Source organism: Carcharhinus amblyrhynchos, chromosome 5, assembly GCF_965287045.1.
Source record: "Carcharhinus amblyrhynchos chromosome 5, sCarAmb.v2.hapA, whole genome shotgun sequence".
In the NCBI taxonomy this organism is placed as follows: Eukaryota; Metazoa; Chordata; class Chondrichthyes; order Carcharhiniformes; family Carcharhinidae; genus Carcharhinus; species Carcharhinus amblyrhynchos.
Genome location: NC_137328.1, coordinates 49,821,081 through 49,845,067, shown reverse-complemented (window position 1 = coordinate 49,845,067; position 23,987 = coordinate 49,821,081). Strand labels below are relative to the sequence as shown.

At 41.3% G+C, this 23,987-nt stretch overlaps 1 protein-coding gene across 3 annotated transcripts in view; it reads right to left on the bottom strand.

The window, feature by feature from the left end:
* auh (AU RNA binding protein/enoyl-CoA hydratase) overlaps positions 1-23,987 on the bottom strand; it is a 257,979-nt gene that overhangs the window by 95,744 nt on the left and 138,248 nt on the right. For all 3 annotated transcript variants that reach the window (XM_080188754.1, XM_080188753.1, XM_080188752.1), the window contains exon 5: positions 5,524-5,616. In XM_080188754.1, coding sequence (XP_080044880.1) covers positions 5,524-5,616 — 93 coding nt within the window. The remainder of the gene's footprint in view (positions 1-5,523; positions 5,617-23,987) is intronic.

Genomic DNA, 23,987 nt, shown 5'->3' with positions numbered 1-23,987 from the left:
CATGAAAAACTCAGGGGTGCATGCAGGGAGTGTATCATGTGAGATTTTTTGTCCCCATTAATTTTAATGGGCCAAAGGATTACATGCTGCACACCTGCAATTTGTATTCTGAAAGTAACATTCCCTGATGGGGAGCACAGGAGAATGGAATTAATCATGTCATCTGAAATATAATCAAAATAACAGGTAGAATTTTCCAACCCTTCCAGTCAGCGGGATCCTCGGTTCCCACCAAAGGCAACACTCCACAAAGGGTTACCTGGCAGGAGGACAGGCAAATCATGTGAAATACCAAAGACAATGGCAGGACCGGAAGGTCCTACTGGCAGCCAATGGCAAGCTGGCTCCTCCACCAAACAACATGGGAACTACAAGGAAATTCCACCCAACACTTAATCCTCAAATAATTTAGCCCAGCTTTCATGCAGATTATCCTGTGAATTTTGACAAACGGATTCGTCCGCAAAATTTGAGAAAGTTGTACGACTACCTCGTTATATACATTTTAACAGCTAGATTTTCAGCAATTTTAAATAAATTCTGCATTCAGTCTTCAAGTTGAATTTTATGTTCATTTTTACTGTTATACATTCCAGTTCTGGATTTCCCCAGCAAATACCAAAAGCTGAATGCAACTTCACATTTCAGTCATATTTTTGCATTTATATTTCTGATTTTTTCAGCAATTTTGATTACTATTTATAAATTTACCTGCCTGAGTAACGTATTGATTCAATCTCATATTATTCTCAATCTCAGCAGACTACAGTATGCATGTGTGGGCAGAAAGTGGCTGTTAAATTTCAGGACAACATAATACTGAGATTAGATAAAAGAACAAAGAAAATTACAGCGCAGGTCTGCATTAGTAACCATCTCAATTAATTTGGCACTGGTTCCTTGGTCTTTTTTAACAAGTATCACAAAATAAGAAAGGATATTCAGCTCATCATTTTCTCCTTTCATGGCATTTCAATAGTCTCTATTCATCCCATTTAATTTTCTTACAACTTTTGCAACTTCTCTCAAGTCTGTTTCAAGTAACCACTAATCATTACACAAAGTATCAGCTTGACTCAATAGGTAGCAATGTCACCTGTGAACCAGAAGATTATGGATGCAGGGATCCTCCCTCCAAGCCACATGCCATCTTGAATTGGAACTATATTGACATTCCTTCATTGTCACAGGGTTAAAATCCTAGAACTTCTTTCCTAACAGCATTGTGGGTGTAACCACACCTAGTTCAAGATGGCAGCTCACTACCATTTTCTTAAGGGCAATTGGGAATGGGTAAAACTCTGGCCTCGCCAGCAAAGCTGGCATCTTGTGAAATAATTTTCTTTTAAAAATTCATCCATAGCTTGAGAATATAATTAAATTAATACTTCACTGAAGCGGTACTGCATACAGAGAGGCATTATTCTTTAGGCAAAACCTTCAAAACAACATATCTGTTTCAGTGGTTCAAATAGATTTAAAAAAAACTCTATTATCTAAAGAAAGCAGAAATTTCTTTCAAAGACTTTTAGCTTAATTAGTATTCTGCCATCAATATTTTGCTGAGGTCCCCGTTGATTTAAAGCCTTTCTGACAGATGTAATAGGGCACTAAACAAACACAAGTTTTTCCTTTTTTTTACTTCTAAAGCAAAACTGCATACATCTTAGGCTAGGGGGCATTGACAGCACTCTAGTTATAGTAAAGACTTGTGCTACAGAACATTCCCCATCCCAGGCAAACTGCTCCAATACACATCAAACAATGTGGAAAGTTGTGAGGTACAGAATGCCCGTAAAAATCAAAACAAACTCAAACTGAACAGCATGTGTCACAAGGGTTTAAAGGAGACTGGGAAGACTCGCCTAGCCTGGGCTACAGAGATGGAAACTTCAGTGCAATCCTCACAGTGAAAGTCAGCCTTAGGATTAGAATTTACCAGAAAAGTCATATGACTTCAAAACATTAATTATGTTCCTTTCTCTATAGATGCCACCAGACCTGCTGAGTTTTCCCGGCATTTTCTGCTTTTATTTCAGATTTCCAGCATTTGTAGTATTTTGTTTTTATTTTAGTGGTTAGTCAATATTGTTTGGGAAATTCAAATATCTTGTTAACAGTTATCATTCTCTACAGGGATCATGACCTGTTGAAAGTAGAGGACCAAGACAGTGGTCTATCACAGGGTCATTAATGGTCATTTAGTTACCTAAATAACAGATAAATTATCTTTAGCAAGAGCTGCTTGACTGTGAAACATGATGGGGCAACATTCTGGAGTAGTCATACTCATTTGATCCATACTTCTGTGAGGATGTCATTAAAGAGAAGCAAATATCAAACAATTGTCTACAAGATACACTACAAGAACTCACCAAGGCTCCTTCAACAGCTCCTTCCAAACCTGACCTCTACCATCAAGGAGGACAACTGTTGTTGGGTTAAAATCCTGGAATTTCCTCCTGAACAGCATTGTGGATATACTAACACGACATGAACTGCAGCAGTTCAACAGAGCGACTTACCGCTAGCCATGGTGCCACCATTCTCAAGGGAATGGTGGCACAGTGGCTAGCACTGCTGCCTCACAGCACCAGAGACCCAGGTTTGATTCTGGCCTTGGATGTCTGTGTGGAGTTTGCACATTCTCTCCGTGTCTGCGTGGGTTTCCTCTGGCTGCTCCAGTTTCCTCCCACACTTGTGCAGATTAGGTGAACTGGCCATTTAAATTGCTCCTTAGTATTCAGAAATGTGTAGGTTAGGTGAATTAACTATGGTAAATGCGTGGGGTTACAAGAATAGGACAGGGATAGGGCGTAGGTGGGATGCTCTTTTGAAGAGTCGATGCAGATTCGATGGGCCGGACGGCCTTTGATTTACTGGAAGGATTCCGTAGTTCTGTGGCAATTAGGAATGGGTAATAAAACTGCTGATCTAGTCAGTATGGCCACATCCTATGAAAGGATCGAAAAAAATCAGAAGTAATAAAGAAATATGATTAAAGCTTGCATGGTATTCCACTCTTACCTTGGTTGTGAATTATATGAAACCCATGAAATCTCATGGTATCATGTCAAACATGGGCTAGGATGCCTGCTGCTGACTACAGAAACAAAGAAAATTGGAATAGCAGTAGGCCATTAGGTCTTTTGAACATACTCCACCATTCAACTAGATCATGGCTGATCCTCTTATCTCAACGTCATATTTCAATATTCTCCCCATACCCTTTGACACCTATCACACCCTCCACTCAGCTGATGAATCCGTACTCCTCCATATTGAACACAACTTTTAAGAAGCAAAGGCACAGAGTGTAGTCTGGTTGTGGGACTTCAACATCCATCACCAAAACACCTTCAGTAGCACCACCATTGATTGAGCTGGTGAAGTTCTAAAAAAGGCAAGGCTAAACAATTTACAACTATCTTCAGCCAGAAAGTGGCAAGCAGATGATCGACCTCGGTCTCCTCCTGAAGTCCCCAGTATCTTCAGTCTTCAGCATACTTGATTCACTCCTCATGATAAAGAAACAGCTGACAGCACTAGATACTGCAAAGGCGACAGGCCCTGACAACATTCTGGCAATGATACCGAAGACGTGCGCTCCAGGACTAGCTGCACCTCTAGCCAAGCTATTCCATTTCAACTATGACACTGGCATCTATGTAGAATTCCTAACCTCTGACTGTTCTGGCAGTCACAGTATTTATATGATTGGTTCAATTCAGTTTCTGGTCAATGGTAACCCTTAGGATGTTGATAGTCGAGAATTCAGCGAAAGTAATGCCATTGAATATCAAGGGAAGATGGTTAGATTCCCTTTTATTGAAAATGGTAATTGCCTGGTACAGTAAATCCCCATTTTAAGTGTCTCCTTTTAAAGGGGTTTCATTTTAAAGGGCTTTATTTTGTAGTGCAGTACTCCCCGTTTTAAAGTATGCAGGCATTTATGGCATCATCACATCTTGAGGAACAGCTGTGGTCTTACGTTTTTAAAAGAATTATTTGTGTCGCAATGCTACTCCTCTGTACTGTATTGTACAGTACCTGTGTTTAAGGAACCGTTGTAAACTATACTGTACATTATAGTATTCCAAACTGTACATTACAGTATTTCAAACTGCATCAATTTTTTTATGTTGATTTTTATGGATAAGAATTGTCCTCAGAAACATAACTCTGATTTGAACATTAATTCTTATGAGAAACTATGCTTCACTTTAAATTGTGATTTTCAACCACCACTTAGTGTGAAGACTCCCTGCATTTGTGTGCTGCATGTTTAGGGCAGCACAGTAACACAGTGGTTAGCACTGCTGCTTCATACTGGCAGGGACCCAGGTTCAATTCCCAGCTTGGGTCACTGTCTATGTGGAGTTTGCACATTCTCCCCATGTCTTGCCTTTTTTAGAACTTCACCAGCTCAATCAATGGTGGTGCTACTGAAGGTGTTTTGGTGATGGACGTTGAAGTCCCACAACCAGACTACACTGGTTGCTCCGGTTTCCTCCTATATTCTGAAAGATGTGCTAGTTGTGCATTGATTCAAACAGACAACGGACTGTGGCAACTAGGAGAATTTTACAATAACTTCATTGCTGTGATAATGTACTCTTACTTGTGACGAATAAATAAATAAACTTTTATCAGCCCAAGCCTGAATATTGTCCAGTCTTTCTGCATATAGACAGTGCTTCTGTATCTGAGCAGCCGCAAATGATACTGAACACATTTTGTTGTCATGCAAAAAGTGTGAAATTGCCAAAGCAGTATCTTTATTATAATGATTTGGTGAATAAATGGCTTATTGGCACATACATAAACTGATGGTTTAATTTCAGTATTTGTACACAAATGCTTTAAAAAATGGCAAACAATTATATACTTTTACTTTCCAATTGTAGGTTCTGCAGCACTGTGGGTAGCGTACTTGTCTCTGAGCCAGAAGCTCCAGGTTCAAGTCCCACCTGAATGTATGAAAGCCAAAGAATACAGCCAAGCAGATTGAGAATCAATCAGTAAATCGTTCCAACACACACCAATGGCAAGTGGGAAGATTGGGAAAGATTTCCAGTCAGTCATATGACGGGAAAGTTGGAGTTGCCATCATCACTATCCATAGCTCCGGACTACAACATGCATGTAAAATGTGCATGTTGTCACAGTAACGCAGATTCCCTGTAGCACAAAATCACCACTTTACTTTAGAAAGAGCAAAAGATTGTATCAAAACGTTCAGACTATTTTCTGTTTTGTCTTGTGCTTGGTGTCTAGTTGGGGTTATTTAGGGTTTACTTTTTCCCTAAGAAAGATACTTATACATTGAAAAATTACTTATAGCTCTATATCCATCTCAGTAGTTCCACACGAGGTTCTGCTTCTTCCCACCAGATCATGCTACTTAATCATGTGACATTGCATAATAACTACATCAGAGTATGGTCCCTCAAATGTTAACTTTTATTCTCCATTTTCATCCATGCTTTATTAAACCAAGTATTTAATGGAATTGTCTCTTACCAGCTACACGAATGTCACAGGCTAAAGCCATTTCCAGGCCCCCTCCTAAGGCAGCTCCATCAAGTACAGCAATTGTGGGCATTGGCAGGTTACCTGTTATATATACAAAAATAATTCTGTAACATAAAAATTGTCAAGGCAAAAATAATAATATTTTCAGAATATATCACCATTATTTCAATTTTACATTGTTGCGAACATGGAAATCACTAAAGGTGCAGTAGGGAATTAACACTTTATTGACTTGCACATAGGGCAGCCAGCCATAATTAGCAAGCCATCCAAAGAGATGGCATGGAACACATTCTCACCAATGCAGCTGCCCCAAAGACATTTAACATTAATTGGCTGAGGGAGAGACTTTTGGCCACATCTGGAGATCAACTGTCGGCTTAGAGACCGGCCAGCAAATCAGATAGGCTAGCAGCTCTACATTCCCAGTAGCATCGAGTTCAAGCGATGGTCATTGCTGGGACTACGGTCAGGCCCAAAAACGAATAGCTAATGGAGACTGGAATGAATGTAAGTTTGGGATTTCAGCAAGCCTCTCTAACAGGTCTGTGAGGGAGTTGGGAGCCAGGTTTACAGACTGTTGGGGAGAGGGATAAAAGGGTCCATGACTTTCAGGGCAGGGTGGTGCCTCCAATGGGTATATCCCCCAAAACAGATCCCTTCTCCACACCATCTCAACACACAATTAAAGCTGCCTACCTTCCCACATGGCATGGGTTTCTTGATGTGGCAAGTAAGGCTGAGTTGAGTTGAGGCACTAGTTAACCCTTAATAGGTCACTTCATAGCAACAAGAGGCTCATGGGCAGATGGTCACCCATCACCTCCATCATCGTCCATAAAATGGGACGAGCAGATCATCAATGGCAGGCCATGTGCTGTATTTTACGAGTTCCTGCCTTCAGAATTTTGCCCACAATTTCCTCAAAGGTTTTGTGATGTTTCAGGATTAACAGACCAATACTGAATTTGGCCTGGGTGTTGCTGTATGTAAGAACATGTGGCCTCTCAGCATAACTCTGATCTTTTCTATCCATTTCTCAAGGGCCAAATTGTTGCCACAGAGCCTTCACTTTCATCCAATAGGTAGCACAATAGCACAGTGGTTAGCACTGCTGCTTCATAGCTCCAGGGTCCTGGGTTCGATTCTGGCTCGGGTCATTGTCTGTGTGGAGTTTGCACGTTCTCCTCGCGTCCGCGTGGGTTTCTTCCGGGTGCTCTGGTTTCCTCCCACAGTCCAAAGATGTGCGGGTTAGGTTGATTGGCCATGCTAAGAAATTGCCCCTTAGTGACCAGGGGTGTGTAAATTAGAGGGATTAGTGGGTATAACATTTAGGGATTTGGGGGCAGGGCCTGGGTGGGATTGTGTTTGGTGCAGGCTCGATGGGCCACTTTCTGCACAGTAGGGTTCTATGATTCTACGATCCCAATTATAACCACAACACAAGGTTGTCGATGATAGAAATTGAGTTGGAAGATTTGATTCACTATTTGGACCAAATACTTTGGACATTCAATCTTCCAGAGCGAGGCATGTCTCATAATGCATAGCAAATACTGAATAGTCTATGTAACTTCCTTATAGTCTGAAGAAAATGGCTGATGATCTCCAGCCCATGCATGCATCATGGCTAGCATCAAAGTATCCTATAAATAACGTAATAAGGAAAAAATGCCCAATTAATTAACTTCAATTAACAATTTTCAATAACAGATCCTTATTACAGGAAAATGGCAATTGTATCATTACTCAAATGACAGCCCTTCACTGTTAGAAAGCATTTAGCATTCTTAGCTTTAATGGTTAAATTTTAGTTCTAGCATGCCAATACCGCCAGCAGGATGAATTCTGAGTGAGGAATCTAGACAGGACATCAAGTATAATCTTCCTAAAGGTGGCCAATTAAGAAGCTGCCTCCAGAAATGCCATTCAATTAGTGATGACAGGCAGGCTGGGGCTGCTGACGAGAAGAGCAGCTACCAGCACCACTAAAAATGGTATGCATTGCTCAAGTGGAGAGAGAAGTAGGAGCATCAAAGGTACCATTATTAATGTTGGAATCAGCAGGTATATCTTAATACTCAGACTATCAGGGGAATGCTTCTACTTGAAAGCATTTGACTGCAAATTTGATGAATGAAATCTATAGACGTATTTAAAGATAACTGTGTATTCATTCAGTGATTACCCTCCCCCCGCCAACATACTCTGACCTCTGAGGAGAAAATCTGCAGAAACAGCCGCAGTTCTGTGCACCTCCGCCAAATTTCCATTGCTCTAGGAAAATACTGGTCAATTGGTGCTAAAAGGCTTAATACCCAAATTCCTTCTTTACCCGACACTAGAAAAAACTCACCCCATATCAAATGCATCTGTCTTTCAAAATCTCAACTGCCTAGCCTTTGGCATTCCACTTGCCGTGATAAAGCTATTGATGAGACCAAGCACTCTCTCACCTCATGTTGTGATGTCTTTGCCCCAAGCAGAATGTTCACACCATTCATCTTAACTCTCTCAAGTCCAAAGGTACAGATTTGATAATACAAGGGTCATGCATCCTAGCCATCATCATCAGATCTCTCGAGACTAGATCAAACTTCAAGACACACGCATAACCCATCTCTACCAAAATCATCCAATATTCATGTTGTTTTTATTTATGCAGGAAAGATGAGGCATTCAAAAGTAACATGAAAAAGAACAATGTGCAGGATTTCAGGGAAAAGGCAGAAAAATGGCACTAAGTGAAATGCTCATTCAGAGAGCTGGTGCACACGTAAGTCTAAATGGACTCCTTCTGTACCATAATAATTCTTTGATTCTGCAATAACTCATTCATTTCTTTTTCACTCTCAACCATCTCCTTAAACCTCTGACCATCCAGTTTAATTTCCTGATCCTTATGTTAGCCAATGCTATTGATGAATACAAGCTCCATCTCTTTCAAAACTTCATCAGCACCACTACCTCCATCTCTCATTGTCCTTCAGTGTGTTGTTGCCTCCTAAATCTATGCTCTTTCCATTTTCTTGTTTCAATCAAGCTGCCAGCCATTCCACATCAGTAAGTGCCCTAATCAAGATAATAAATGGCATTCTCTTTGATAGTGACTGCATTTTTGGGCCTTAATTTCTTTGCAGTTTCTAACCTGATTGATCATACTATTGTCCCCATATGCTCTCCTCCATCCTGGGTGGTGAAGCTCTCTTGTATGGTTTCATTCTTACTGAGCTGATTGAAGCAAGATTAGCTCTAGTTATTGTTACTCTCCATCCCCACATCATCACCTTGAGAATTCAAGGATTCATCCTTGACACCATGTTTTTCCTCATCTGTTGAACAGGACAAAGTATGGTGAAAAATAGTTATATTTGGTACTTTAGTGTTGTAATACACATTACTATGTTTAAAAACAAAGAAAGAGACTGTGTGCCTGAACTGAGTTGTTATCCTGGATAGTACTCAAAGACGATGATGTTTCTCTTCATCAGTTATATTTGAAGGAAAGCCATCATATTCAGAATGCCTATCAGTTAATGAAACTGTTAGTTTGTTTGGGATACCTGCCTGTTGTATGGGCATTCAACATTTTGTGCCTTAGAGATGGGACAGTTGGAATTACATCTCCTCATCTGTTCCCTAGACATACTGGACTAGACCTACATGAGCTCACATTTGTCATAATTGCAACAGAAATCAACGTGGCTTAGAATAAAACAAGAATTAACATTGTTGCATCCACAACATAACATTCATTTCACACTGAGATTAATTTGAATATTACATTAAAATATAAAAACAAGGTTAAATTGTGTTTATTGATTTTTCAGTGCAGTCATTTGGTGATCGTGATTCTTTTGTTTTGTTACAGAGAGAATTCCCTGCTTTTCAAATAGGGATCTTGAAAGTCTGTTTACCATGTTAGGCAGAGAAGATCTATGTTTTACATTTCATCTTAGGGATGGTATGAATATACCATTGCACACTGGGAATTGCCATACTCATATGATCTCTTGCTGTGCAAATAAAGTGATTTTACCTACTACATGGAACATGGGTCTGGATTTTCACTCCCAAGGTGGGTATGCAGAGTCAGGAAATTTTCCTACTTCACAAACTCGGGACTGCTGGATTTTCTCTCAGAGGGATGGGTGTGGGATGGAGTCGGGTCCAGCAACACCTAAAGCAGTATGGATGTGGAGCAGATCCTGTGTGGATATTGTGGCTTGGGAATTGTTTAAAAAGATGGGCCTATGAGGAACTTCTGCTGTGAGGCAAGAAGTGGATGTAGGTGCCACTGTTGCTAGTAGGAAATGTCAATCAAGAGTTAGATGAGCACTAACTGTAATATTTGTCAGGAAAATGTAAATAATATTGTTGTGGATTCAGCTTGTAATGAAGGAGCGCACTCTGCAAAAATTAATGCTGGAAAAGCTTCACGAAACACAGCCCTAGAGATAGCAGCACCTTGGGACTAACAGCTGCTCATGATATTGTGCATTGATGCAGACTATCATAATGTCTCAGGAGATGACTGGTAAACATCATACACAGAGCCTTTGACCTTGCACCCATCTCTCAGAGTGGGGCCACACAACTGAGGCTTGTCCAGGACCCTCAGCTGCATATTCTCAGATCAAAATAGTGTGACTCAGAGCAAACAGGCCAGCAGAGTAGTTTGTGCTCAGGAACACAATATGCCGTCTTGTAGCAACATGAACAAATGCCAAGCCACTCTTCATTTTCCCAGCTTCATTTCTCCCCCACCAGCATTGACATCCATGGAACATGAGGAGCTGCGTTCCCTTAACAAGGATGATTGTCCTGGTGACACAGCAGTGTGCATCAGCAGGCAGTCCTATCCAAACTATATGACAGCCAGCTGAAGGCTTTGGATGTTAATGAGAGGCTGAAAGTTCTGTGAAAATTGCAGCATCTCCTTCTAACTTTCCAGCCCCTTCACCAGAATCTGCATCTGCACAACTTATCCCATTGACAATGGCTGCCCTTGCAGAAATGTAGAGCGCACAGTCTGAGGTAGGTGCTTAATTGGTTCCTGCATGACGAGGTCAGCCACCACACTACTCAATGCCATATGGCACAAGAGTTGATTGAGCAGCCTGCTTCCACTTTCCGCAGGCTGCTATAAGGCGGTGGGCACAACAGAGAAGCATTCGCGAGCACAGGGGCAGCATGTTGCCAATCATTGATGGAGTCACCATGGTTTCATTTTATATCACTTTGTTTATTTCACAATTGAGCACATGGTAAATACAAATCATTATTGCAAAAATGCTGTGATCTGCTTTTGTACATTAATAACCTCAATGTGAATGTTCACAGAACAAAGGAGGTTCTCGCTATTGGCACTGAAGACGGCATACTGAAGTTCATGTCTCACTGATATGGGCAAGGGGCCATGCATGTCCAGCAGTGGAAGTCTGTTTCATTTTCCAGACCTTTAGATAAGACAATAATGTACCAGGGTTTACAAAAGAAAATGCACTTAGCATCATTTCTTGTCCATCAATGATTTTGTAACTTTTTTAAAAATTCATTCACAGCATGTGGGTGTCAGTGGCTAGGCCAGCATTTATTGTCCATCCCTAAGTTTCCCTTGGAGAGGTGCCACCCTCTTCCCTTCAACGTCAGCTCCATTATTCTGGATAGGGGCCTCCTCCTTCCTGCTTTCAACATTATCTTCCCCCTCAGATAACATAGTTACAGGACCAGCAGTCTCCCTTCATAAGTGCTCTAAGTACTTCATTAAATAATGCTTTTCGCTTATGTATCCTAACAATATAATTAACTTACCATCAACAATTCACAGTTGGGTGAATCATTATAGATTTGAATACTTCAGTACCTGCTCCTACTCGAGAGGCAATTCGCAACACTTCCAGAATTATGAGATCGGCATAGAATTGAGCAAAAAAATCTGAACTAAAAGGACAACTCTGTTATCAAAGGTGGGCAAGGAGTACTACAAACTGTATTGCACCCCTGACCTCAAGCCTGGAACAGAAAGAGGAAACATGAAATTTGAGGCCTGGAAGATCCACTTTGAATCCTCTACTAGAATCATTTATGCACATCATGTCCTTAACACCAGATCTCAGAAACAGAGGATGAATATTGATTTATCATTGTCACATATATTAGTATACAGTGAAAAATATTGAACATGGTGTAGCTGAACCTATCGTTGCAACCACAAACTTCTGTATGCAAACTGGAGAAGCTGCTCCTTTACAGGAGGCAGCTGATGAGGCAGATCTTATTTTGCTAAGGAAATAGATAACATCACTGCCAGAGGTCAGCTGTTCCCCAACCAAAGCACTGGATCGACAGCAACAACTACCATAGCAGCAACACTCACCATTCCTACAATGTTTGCTAGGGAAGCCAAGTCACCCCAGAAACCAGCAGACACCAGATGAAAAACCAACAACACACACGTAGCATAAAAAAAACCAGTATACTTTAATATGGATGGCATTTAATGCAGACAATGAGGGGATAAACCAGGCACTTAAGTGCCCAACAGTGAGTCTTCCTCAAGATCAAAAACCCCAGGGTGGAAATTCAGCCCTCAAGAATTGAAGGTACATGCAGGTACTGCCACTGGAGAAGCAAAGATAGCTACCAGCTCCACTCCCACCCGAGGCGCAAGATCAAGGAGGCACCCAGGCTACAGCTCTGTGAGGGCAGGATGGAGATCAGAGAGTGAGAGGGAAGGGAAAAGAGAGGGACAGGTGGGTTGACAGCAAGGGGCTTGGAGTAGCTCGCTGTGAGCATCCCTTTCCCACTGCCAAGTCCCTCATTCAGGCGTTGAGTGCTTTTGAAGGATGTCCTCCCCGGGAGACCACAAGCAACTGTGACAATTAATAGTGGGGCAACAAGCTGTCGATAAGCCGACCAGATTTAATCAGGGCAGGGGTGGGAAGGCTGTGGGGTCCCCACTCAGCATTCTCCCACCTCTCTGAACTCACTTCGGGGGAGGGGATTAAATTCCGTTGTGTGTGTGCAATAAGAACAAATTTGTTTTTTTGTTCAAGAATGATAATTTTGTTTATGGAAAATGTATGAAGAGTAACTTGCACATGATGGTGCATACAGCCTTTTTTCCTAAAGTGAAATTTTATGAAAGAGGGAATATTTGGATAAAAACCTTTCTGCAGCGCGGCTTCCTATAATCATGTGGCCTCTGATGTCATGTGTAAATTAAGGCTTTAAACATCGAAACAAGGAGCAAGACTAGTCTATTCGGCCCTTCAGTCCTGCTCTGTCATTCAATACAACCATAGCTAATCCTGTGTCTCAATTCCATATTCACACTTTCTCCCCATATCCCTTGATGCCATTAAAATCAAAAAAAAATTATCTATCTCTTTCTTGAATATACCTTCTGAGGTAGAGAATTCCACAGGTACACTACCCTCTGAATGAAAACATTTTTCCTCATCCCTGTCCTAAATGATCTACTACGTATCTTGAGGCTGTCCCCTCTAGCTCTACATTCCCCAACCAGGCAAAACATTCTCCCTGCACCTCATCTGTCCAGCCTTTTTAGAATTTTATACACTCCAATCAGATCTCCTTTCATCCTTCTAAACTCTCAAGAATACAGGCCCAGTCAAACCAATTTCTCCTCATAGGACAGTCCCTCCAACTCCAGTATCAGCCTCGTCAACTGTTACTTCCACTATGTCTCTGGCAAGCATATTCTTTCTTCGGTAGGGAAACCAAAACTGCAGGTGTGGTCTCATCAAGGCCCTGTATAACTGCATTAACACAGTAAAAAGTCTGACAACACCAGGTTTTAGTCCAACCTATTTATTTGATAATATTCTCACAAGCTTTCGAGGGGTTACCCTCTTCTTCAGGTGAATGGAGAGTTCTGGCCTCAGACAGAGCATATAAAGCACAGACAGTTTAGAGATTACTGATTAAAATGCGAATCCTTACACCTAACCTGCTGTTCAAGACCTGAGGTGGCTGACAATGTGAGTGGTAGGAGCACTGATCACAGTTTAAAGAGATGTGTATTGTCTCCAGACAGTACAGTAAGTGAGGTTTTGCAAACCCAGGCAAGTCACGGGGGTTACAGATAGTGCGACATGAACCCAAGATCCCTGTTGAGACCGTCCTCATGTGTGCGGAACTTGGCTATCAGTCTCTGCTCAGCGACTCTGCGCTGTCGTGTGTTGTGAAGGCCGCCTTGGAGAATGCTTACCCGAAGGTCAGAGGCTGAATGCCCGTGACCACTGAAGTGTTCGCCAACAGGAAGGGAACAGTCTTGCCTGGTGACTGTCGAGCGATGTTCATTCATCCGTTGTCGTAGCGTCTGCATGGTCTCCCCAATGTACCATGCTTCGGGACATCCTTTCTTGCAACGTATCAGGTAGACAATGGTACATTGGGGAGACCATGCAGACGCTACGACAACGGATGAATGAACATCGCTCGACAGTCACCAGGCAAGACTGTTCCCTTCCTGTTGGCGAACACTTCAGTGGTCACGGGCATTCAGCCTCTGACCTTCGGGTAAGCATTCTCCAAGGCGGCCTTCACAACACACGACAGCGCAGAGTCGCTGAGCAGAGACTGATAGCCAAGTTCCGCACACGAGGACGGTCTCAACAGGGATCTTGGGTTCATGTCGCACTATCTGTAACCCCCGTGACTTGCCTGGGTTTGCAAAACCTCACTTACTGTACTGTCTGGAGACAATACACATCTCTTTAAACTGTGATCAGTGCTCCTACCACTCACATTGTCAGCCACCTCAGGTCTTGAACAGCAGGTTAGGTGTAAGGATTCGCATTTTAATCAGTAATCTCTAAACTGTCTGTGCTTTATATGCTCTGTCTGAGGCCAGAACTCTCCATTCACCTGACGAAGAGGGTAACCCCTCGAAAGCTTGTGAGAATATTATCAAATAAATAGGTTGGACTAAAACCTGGTGTTGTCAGACTTTTTACTGTGTTTACGCCAGTCCAACGCCGGCATACCCACATCATAACTGCATTAAGGCATCCCTACTTCTGAATTCAAATTTTCTTGCAATGAAAGCCAACATACCATTTGCCTTCTCAATTGTTTGCTGCACCTGCCTCTCCACTTTCAGTGACTGGTGCACAAAAATACCTAGATCGCTTAGTACATCTACACTTCCTAATGTATCACTGTTAAATAATACTAATCCTTTCAATTTTTCATTTCCCATGTATAACTTCACATTTAGCCACATTCCACTGCATCTGCCATGTGTTTGCCCACTCAACATGTCTAAATCACCTTGAAGTCTCCTTGCATCCAACTCACAACTCACGATTTCACCCAGTATTGTATTGTCAGCAAATTTGGAAACATTACATTTGGTTTCCTCATCCAGATCATTTACATATATCAGGCAGGAACCTCTACTCTTGTCCATGGCAGGACCTGTTGTGAGCAAGAATGGATAATTTGGTGTTCCAGCCAAAACTCCAATCACTTTCAGAAGGACCTGAGAATCCCAGCCACGAATGAGGATGGAAGATTTTGGCCATCGAGAACAGCTGGATCAGGCGCTGATCCCTGCTGTACCCAACTAGTTACTGCCTATCACTTGGAAAAATACCCATTTATTCCTGCTCTCCTTTTTCTGTCTGTCAACCAATTCTCAATCCATTACTCCCCATTCCATGTGCTTTAATTTTGTCATTAATCTCTTAGATGGGACCTTATCAAAAGCCTTCTGAAAGTCCAAATTCACCATACCCACTGGTTCTCCCTTATCTATTCTACTAATTACATCCTCCAAAAAAACTGGACTAGATTTGTTAAGCGTAATTTGCCTTTCATAAACCCACGCTGACTTTGTTCAATCCCATTCATCCTTTCCAAATGTTCTGTTATCATATCTCTTTTAATAGACTCTAGCATTTTCCCCATTACTGAGGTCAGGCTAACTGGTCCATAATTCTCCCTTTTTTCTCTCTCTCCCTTTTTAGATAGTGGGGTTACATTTGCCATCATCCAATCTGTAGGAACTGCTCAGAGTCGTCAGAATTTTGGAAGATGACCACCAATGCACCCAATATTTCCTGGGCTACTTCTTTTAATACTCTGGGATATAGATTATCAAGCCATGGTGATTTGTCAGCCTTTATCCTCATATTTCCCCAGCGCCATTTTTTTTACTAATACAAATTTGCTTAATCCCACCCTCTCACTTGATTCTTGATTCCCTTTTCTGGGAGATTATTTGTGCCCTCTTTTGTGAAAGCAGAACTAATGTATGCGTTCAATTCCAATGCCATTTCTTTGTTCCCCATTATAATTTCATCAGCTTCTGACTGTAAGGAACCTATATTTATCTTTCCTAGTCTTTTTATCACATATTCACATATTTATACAAGCTTTTACAGTCAGCCTCTATTCATAGATAGAATATTCATAGAATCCCTACAGTGCAGGAGGCCATTCGGCTCATTGAGTCTGCACTGAGGCTTCAACATGTTTCCCAGGCCCACTCACTGCCCTATCCCTGTAACCCCACGTATTTACCCCGCTAACCTACACATTTTGGGACATAAGGTAGGCCAATCCGCCTAACCTGCACATCTATGGAGTGTGGGAGTAAATCAGAGTACCTGGAGGAAACCCATGCAGACAAGAGAACTTGCACCTCTGCCAGAATTGAACCTGGGTCCCTGGCGCTGTGTGGCCACCCTGCCATTCTAAGCTCCCAATAATATTCCTTTCATACTCTATTTTCCCCACCTTGATTAAATTTTTTGTCCTCGTTTCCTGAATTCTAAAATGCTCCCAATCCTCAGGCTTACTGCTTTTTCTGGCAATTTTATATTTCTTCTCTTCGGATTTAATATTATCCCCAATTTATTTTGTACGGTATGGTTGAGCCACCCTTCCTCTTTTATTTTTGTGCCTGATGGAGTTGAATAATTGTTGTAATTCATACACACATTATCTAAATATCAATCATTGCCTATCCATTGTTAACTCCTTTAGTACAGTTCCCCAATCTATCCTTGCCAATTTTCGTTAACATACCCTCATAGATCCCTTTACTTAGATTCAGGACCCTAGTTTCAGATTCGACTACTTCACTCTCCATCTTAATGAAGAATTCTACCATATTGTGGTCGCTCTTCCCCAGGAGAAGACAAAACTGTTAATTAGTCCTCTCTCATTGCATAGTACCCAGGCAAGAATAAACTGTCCTTTGGTTGGTTGCTCAACATACATGTCTAAAAAAACATTGCACACACACTCTGGAAAGCCCTCTTCCACTTTACCATTGCCAGCTTGGTTTGTCCAATTTATATGTAAATTAAGGCCATCCATGATTGCAATTGTGCCCTTACTGCATGCATTTCTGATTTCTCTTACTTTCCCTTACATCTCCACAACTGTTTAGGGGCCTACAAACAACCCCCAACAATGTTTTCAGACACAGCATGCAATGAAGAACAATGCAACCAGATCTGTAAGTAATTGAATTTTTTTTGTAACTGGATTAACAGGTGGCAGATGCATTTCAATGTAGATAAATGGAAAGATGCTCAATATGCAAACAAAATAAAATGAGGTTAAATTAAATGGAATATTCATATAGTCTATTCATCAAGGAAGAGATCCAATTTATTCTGTATAAATGTATGCAACATAAACAGAGTTCCTGACTGAATTGAAAAGGACTAAAAAGGTACCTGGTTACATTAATGTAAAGACAAAACCAGAGATTAAATAGTTACTGAATAAAGCATTAATATTGTCTTATCTGACTTCAGGAATTAAATAATGAGGAATGTGAAAGTTTTTTTAAAGAATATTTTAAGATTGTGATCTAGGAAATTTACTTATGGTGAAGGATTCAAATGATGAGAAAAACAAGTTTAAAAAAAATTCAGGTGAATTTTTTTTACAATAAAGATGAATATTTGAAATAAATTGCTCGAGAAGGGGAAGTAGACAATATTAAATTAATTCAAGAGGCAATTAAATGAGTTCCTGCAAGATTACAATTGAGATACAGATAAAAGAACGGGCAGATGAAACTGAAACTTAGAGAAAGGGAATACCTTATTGAACCGGCTGCCCCTTATCCATTTTGATAAGTTCTTATATCCTTATTTTTCACTGACCATCTAAACTAGAAATAACAGGTAGCACAAAATTCAGAGCCCCGTTGAGACAAATTCAACATGATAGTTCATTAACATTTGTGATTCAGTATTAGCTGCTTGAAAACCGAGTCTATTAACTGGGTAGTTTACATTTGTATTTGCAGCCAAATAGTCACTGTCAAAAAAAAATGCTTAATGCTCACTTCAAACTAAAAAGCAGGGATATTGGCACCAAGTTTAAGTGTTAGAAGAAACCTGAGGAATCCATTGCTATTTTTCTAAGAATCAACAAGATTGAATTTCCTTGAAGTCGAGATACTCCATACCATATCATCAAGCAAGCCGTTGCTTCTTTGAAGAACCTAAAGATGTCTATTTCTCAAGACAATTACATGTAATACAACAGTTGTAACATGTTCTATGAAACTGTTAAGAAACCTCTTTATTCAGCAACAGATCTATTGCACAAACTGGCTTGCCTTTAGCACTTCATCTCTAGCGGAGATATTTCCTGTAGATAGCTGCCTCTCTCTCTCTTTCTTGTGATGCTTCTTCAACACCTCATCAGTATAAACTGCTTCCTGGCACACAGCACTCTGTTTAGTAATTGCATCAATTGCAAAGTACACCCTGTTCTTTCTTCGGTGCTGCCCTGGTTTACAAAATACATGGCGGTTTAAATTTACTTGTGCAAAGAAAGTATTCATTTTATTAGCAACCTACCATTTCATGACAAATATCCATCAAGTCTGAGCATGATTGTAGTGAAGCACAAGACATTTAATGAAGTGAGCAGAAATATCATACAGAAGATGTATTTAGCCTTAGAATGTGCTGCTAAGGGCAGATTATTAAAACTTGAAAATGTTCAAAATTTGAAAAAAAAAAGCAAAATACATAGCCAGTCAGCATATAAAGAGTAAAAACCTCTGATGTACATACGAAACTCACATTTTCCAGTTATTACATATTCTGTTCGGTTCAATGTCACTAATCACCCTTTTCAGTAGACAATTTGAAGTGCATCTGTTCTACTCAATATGTAGGTAACTGATTCAGGTATCATAACACAGAATCCTTACTCTGTACATTGACTACTGGACTGTATAACATTCCACATTTGCAGTCATAGAATCAGGGGATCATAGAGCAGCATAGTACAGGTGCAGACCAGAACAAAACCCAATATTTCCTGGACCACTCCTTTAATAGCCTGGGACATAGAATATCAAACTATGGTGATTTGTCAGCCTTTAACTCCATTAATTTCCCCAGCACCATTTTCTTACTGATACTGATTCTACTTTTAGCTCATCAATTCTGCATTGACTCTTTCAAAGAGCAATCTGGTTAGCCCCACTCTGCTATTTTTTTCATATCCTTACATATTTTCTTTTTCAATTATTTGCCAAGTTTCCTTTTGAAGAATTCAGCAGCATCTGCATCTACCATCACATCAGGATAGTTCAAATATTCCAAATTCTATTGACTCATATTAAGGTTTTTTTTCATGTTGTCTCTGATCCTTTTGACAATCAGGTAAGATGCTCTTTCAGACAGTCAGTGCAGACTTGATGGGCTGAACAGCCTCCTTCTGTATTGCAGGGATTCTAAGATTCTATGCCTTCGCGTTACTGACCCCCCCAGTCACTGTTAAACAACATTTTAATTTAGTACTCTAAACCATTCATGATTTAAACACCTTTATCAGATCCCCTCCCCACCTTCTCTGCTCCAGGAAAACAACTCCCCTCTCTCCTTTCAAACAATGGAATGGACAAACACTCTCACCAACGTAAAGATATTGATGAACTAGTAAGTATTTAATTCACATATGAAATACTTACTAAAACACAGTTTAACACACATCCCCAATATATAAAATCTGTAAGATAGGTATTGTGTAACGGTTAAGTTATTGGGTAAAGAATCAAGAACACAAAATAAGACATAGGAATAGAAGTAGCACATTCGGCCCAGCGAGTCTGCTCTGCCATTCAATGAGATGATGACTGACCTTAGCTGGATTTTATGGGGCAGACAGGAAATAAAGTCAGTTAGTAGCCAACAAGACAGAAAGAAGTCTGTTCTGCAGCACAGCCATAACACACTCTGGTGTGTTAAACAAGAGTGGGACTTCGCAGTTCCAGCAGTGCCAAAGTCCTGTAGTGGGCCACTTCCTTCCATACCCTGGGATATAGAATATCAAACTATGGTGATTTGCTTCTTTGAAAAACCTAAAGATGTTTGTTTCTCAAGACAATTACATGTAATACAACAGTTGTAATATGTTCTATGAAACTGTTATGAAACCTCTTCGTCCAGCGAAGAAAACAATCTACTGCACAAACAGGCTTGTCTTTAGCACTTCATCTCTAGCGGAGATATTTCCTGCAGATAGCTGCCTCTCTCTCTTTCTTGCTATGCTTCTTCAACACCTCATCAGTATCTAAACTGCTTCCTGGCTCACAATACTCTGACTACTAACTGCCGGAACTACAAGAAGCACACACTCAAAAGATGACTGTCACAACCAGGTAAGTTCCAAGATCCTGGGGCAATGAATGGGTGGGGAACCAGGCTTTGGAGGGAAGGTGGCAAGGAAGGAAGGAAGGGGAGGTGACAGCTTAGAAGGGGTGGTGGGCCCCTGACGCACACGGGGTATCTATCCCCTGATTGAGATGCCCCCATTCCTTCCTGTCTTTTTTCATCTAGGACACAAAAGATAGTCTGCCACTTCATAAGAACATAAGAAATAGGAGCAGGAGTAGGCCATCTAGCCCTTCGAGCCTGCCCCGCCATTCAATAAGATCATGGCTGATCTGTCGCTGCTCAGTTCCACTTTCCCGCCCTCTCCCCATAACCCTTAATCCCCTCTCTTATCAAAAACCCATCAACCCACATCTTAAAAATATTTAGCGAGGCAGCCTCCACCACTTCAACAGGCAGAGAATTCCAGAGATTCACCACCCTTTGAGTGAAGAAGTTCCTCCTCAACTCTGTTCTAAACTGCCCCCCTTTTATCTTGAGGCTGTGCCCCCTAGTCCTACTGTCTTTTTTGAGCGGGAAGAGTCTCTCCACCTCTATCCTATCCATCCCATTCATCATCTTATACGTCTCAATGAGATCTCCCCTCATTCTTCTAAACTCTAACGAGTACAAGCCCAGTTTATTCAGCCTCTCCTCATAGCTCAACGCCATATCCCCATCCCCTACCTCTAGGTCCCCTTTCTCATCCTCTAAAGGACCAACATTCACCCTAGCCAGCCTCTTCCTTTTTATATATTTATAAAAACTCTTGCTATCCTTTTTTATATTAAGCGCTAGCCCAGCTTCATAGTTTCTCCTACCCTTCTTTATCAACTTCTTTGTCAATCTTTGTTGACATTTAAACTCTCCCAATCCTCTTCTCGCCCACTACTCTTAGCTACTCTAAATTCCTCCGCTTTTAATTTAACACTTTCCTTCACCTCCTTCGTTATCCATGGCTTATTACCTCTCCTCCTACTATCCTTTTTGACCATCGGAATAAATTTCTGCTGAGCACCAAGAAAGATCTCCTTAAAGATCCTCCACTGCTCCTCAACAGACCCTCCCTCCAACGCGCTCCCCCAGTCCACATTCGCCAATTCTTCTCTCATCCTACCTCTGCCCACCTGCCCAAATCAACTGCATCAAGGGCATGGGCAAATTATTCTGGTCAACAGGCTTACTAACAAGCCCAATTGACCTTTAATTATTTATTTACATGTGGCAGATAGGCTGCCGATTTCAGAGCCCGCTCACCTAATGTATTATGGGGTCAGCTTATGAGTGGATGGAAAGGTAGTGGACTAGCCACACAACATATTTTACATGCCAAATCTGCACAGCAACATGGTCCACCTTTGTCAATAATAAAAGATGGTGAGAATTACAAATTATTTCTTCAAAACATAAACCTGTCTCTAGCAGCACAAAATACAAAAAATTTTAAAAGAATAAAAATACATTTTTCCTTCACCCAAACAAGTTATGATTGACCAATTGTATTTCCGGCATTTTCTAATCAATTTATCAAATAGATACAGCTCCTAAGTTGCAATACCATAGTAATTTACATTCATATAGTACCTTAAACATAACAAAAGGCCCCAAAGGGCTTCATGAAACCATTATACAACAAAATATGACACCAAATCACATAAGGCGAAATCAAAGCAGATGACCAAAAGTTTTGTCTAATGAGGTAGGTTTTAAGGATGGTCTGAAAAGGGGAAAGTAAGAAATGCAGAGGTTTAAGGAGGGAATTCTGGACATTAGGGCCCAACCACCTGAAGACGTGATCACTAATGGTGAATCAATTAAAATTTGGGGTGCTTAACAAAGGCTGAATTAGAGGAGCACAGATATTTCAGAAGGTTCTCGGGCTGGAGGAGATTACAGATAAGGGAGGGAAAGGGACATGGAGGGATTTGGAAACATGAATGAGAATTTTAAAATCAAGGTACTGCTTTACCAGGAGCTGCTATGGGGCAAAAAGCACAGAGATGATAAGTGAAGGGCATTTGGCGCAGCTTAGGATAAGGGCAACAGAGTTCAGGATGAAAAAATAGAAAATGTTGGAAATACTCAAAGAAAGCAGCAGCTATGGAGTAAGAAAAGGAGCTAACATTTCAGGTTGGACTGGGAAAGGTAGAGATGTATTGGTATCAAGTAAAATAAAGGATGGTTGAAGGAGGATGGATGTGGAGTTTTGGGTGACCTCAGGTTTACGGACAGTAGAGGCGAGGTAGATGTACAATGGAATAATTAGGTTCCCATGTAACAAAGAAGTGAACGAGGCTTTGAGCAACAATTGAGCTGATGGAGTGAAATAGTCCAGTGACGTTATGGAGCTGGAAATAGGCAGTCTTAGTGATCACGTGGACGTGTAGGTTAAAACCCATCTCAGGGTCAAATATGACATCAAGGTTGTGAATGATCAGGTTCACTCTTGGACAATTTCTAGAAAGAAGGATGAAATCGGTAGCTGGGGGCAGAGTTTGTGGTGGAGGCCAAAGACAATGACTTTGATCTTCCCAATATTTAGCTGGAGGAAGTTTTTGCTCATCAAATACTCGGTGCCCAAAAAGTATGCTGACAACTTAGAGACAATAGAGGGGTCAAGGCAGAGGTGGTGATGATGTCGAGCTCAGTGTAATCGTGGAAACTGATGATGTTGTCATGAGGCAGCATCCTTTGTGAACATAATCATCATAGAAAACCCTACAGTGCAGGAATAAGCCATTTGGCCCATCGAGTCTGCACCGACCACAATCCCACCCAGGCCCTACACCCATATTCCTACACATTTACCCACTAATCCCTCTAACCTACGCATCTCTGGACACTAAAGAGTAATTTTAGTATGGCCAATCAACCTACCCCACACATCTTTGGACTGTGGGAGGAAACCGGAGCACCCGGAGCAAACCCACACAGATACGAGGAGAATGTGCAAACTCCACACAGACAGTGACCCAAGCCAGGAATTGAACCCAGGTCCCTGGAGCTATGAAGCAGCAGTGCTAACCACGGTACTACCGTGCCACCCAAGTATGGGAGTGGGAGCAGAAAGATGTGATTCTATGGCTCCATTTAGCTAGATAAGAATGAAACCAGGCATCACCGAATATTAAAGATAGAGGGATGGTAGGAGATAAGGTCCTTAATGCAATTACTGTCACTAGAGAGGTAGTACTTGGTAGACTAACGGGACTGAAGGTAGACAAGTCCCTGGGACCAGATGGAATGCATCCCAGGGTTCTGAAAGAAATGGCAGAAGTAATAGCAGATGCCGTAGTAATTATTTATCAAAGTTCACTGGACTCTGGGGAAGTGCTGGAGGATTGGAAAATGGCTGATGTTACGCAGCTGTTTAAAAAAGGTAGCAGACAAAAGGCAGAGTTAACTTAACGTCTGTAGTTGGAAAAATGCTAGAATCCATCATCAAAGAAGAAATAGCAAGAATCCTGGAAGAGAACAGTTTGATCAAGCAGACGCAGCACGGATTCGTGAAGGGGAAGTCATGTTTAACAAATTTATTGGATTTCTATGAGGATGTGACTAGTGCAGTAGACAGAGGAGAACCGGTGGGATGTGGTGTTTTTAGATTTCCGAAAGGCGCCTCACAAAAGGTTGCTGCAGAAGGTTAGGATACACGGAATAGGGGGTAAAGTGTTAGCGTGGATTGAGGATTTGTTATCTAACAGGAAGCAGAGAGTTGGAATCAATGGGTGCTTTTCTGGTTGGCAGTTGGTGACTAGTGGCGTGCCACAGGGATCGGTGCTGGGG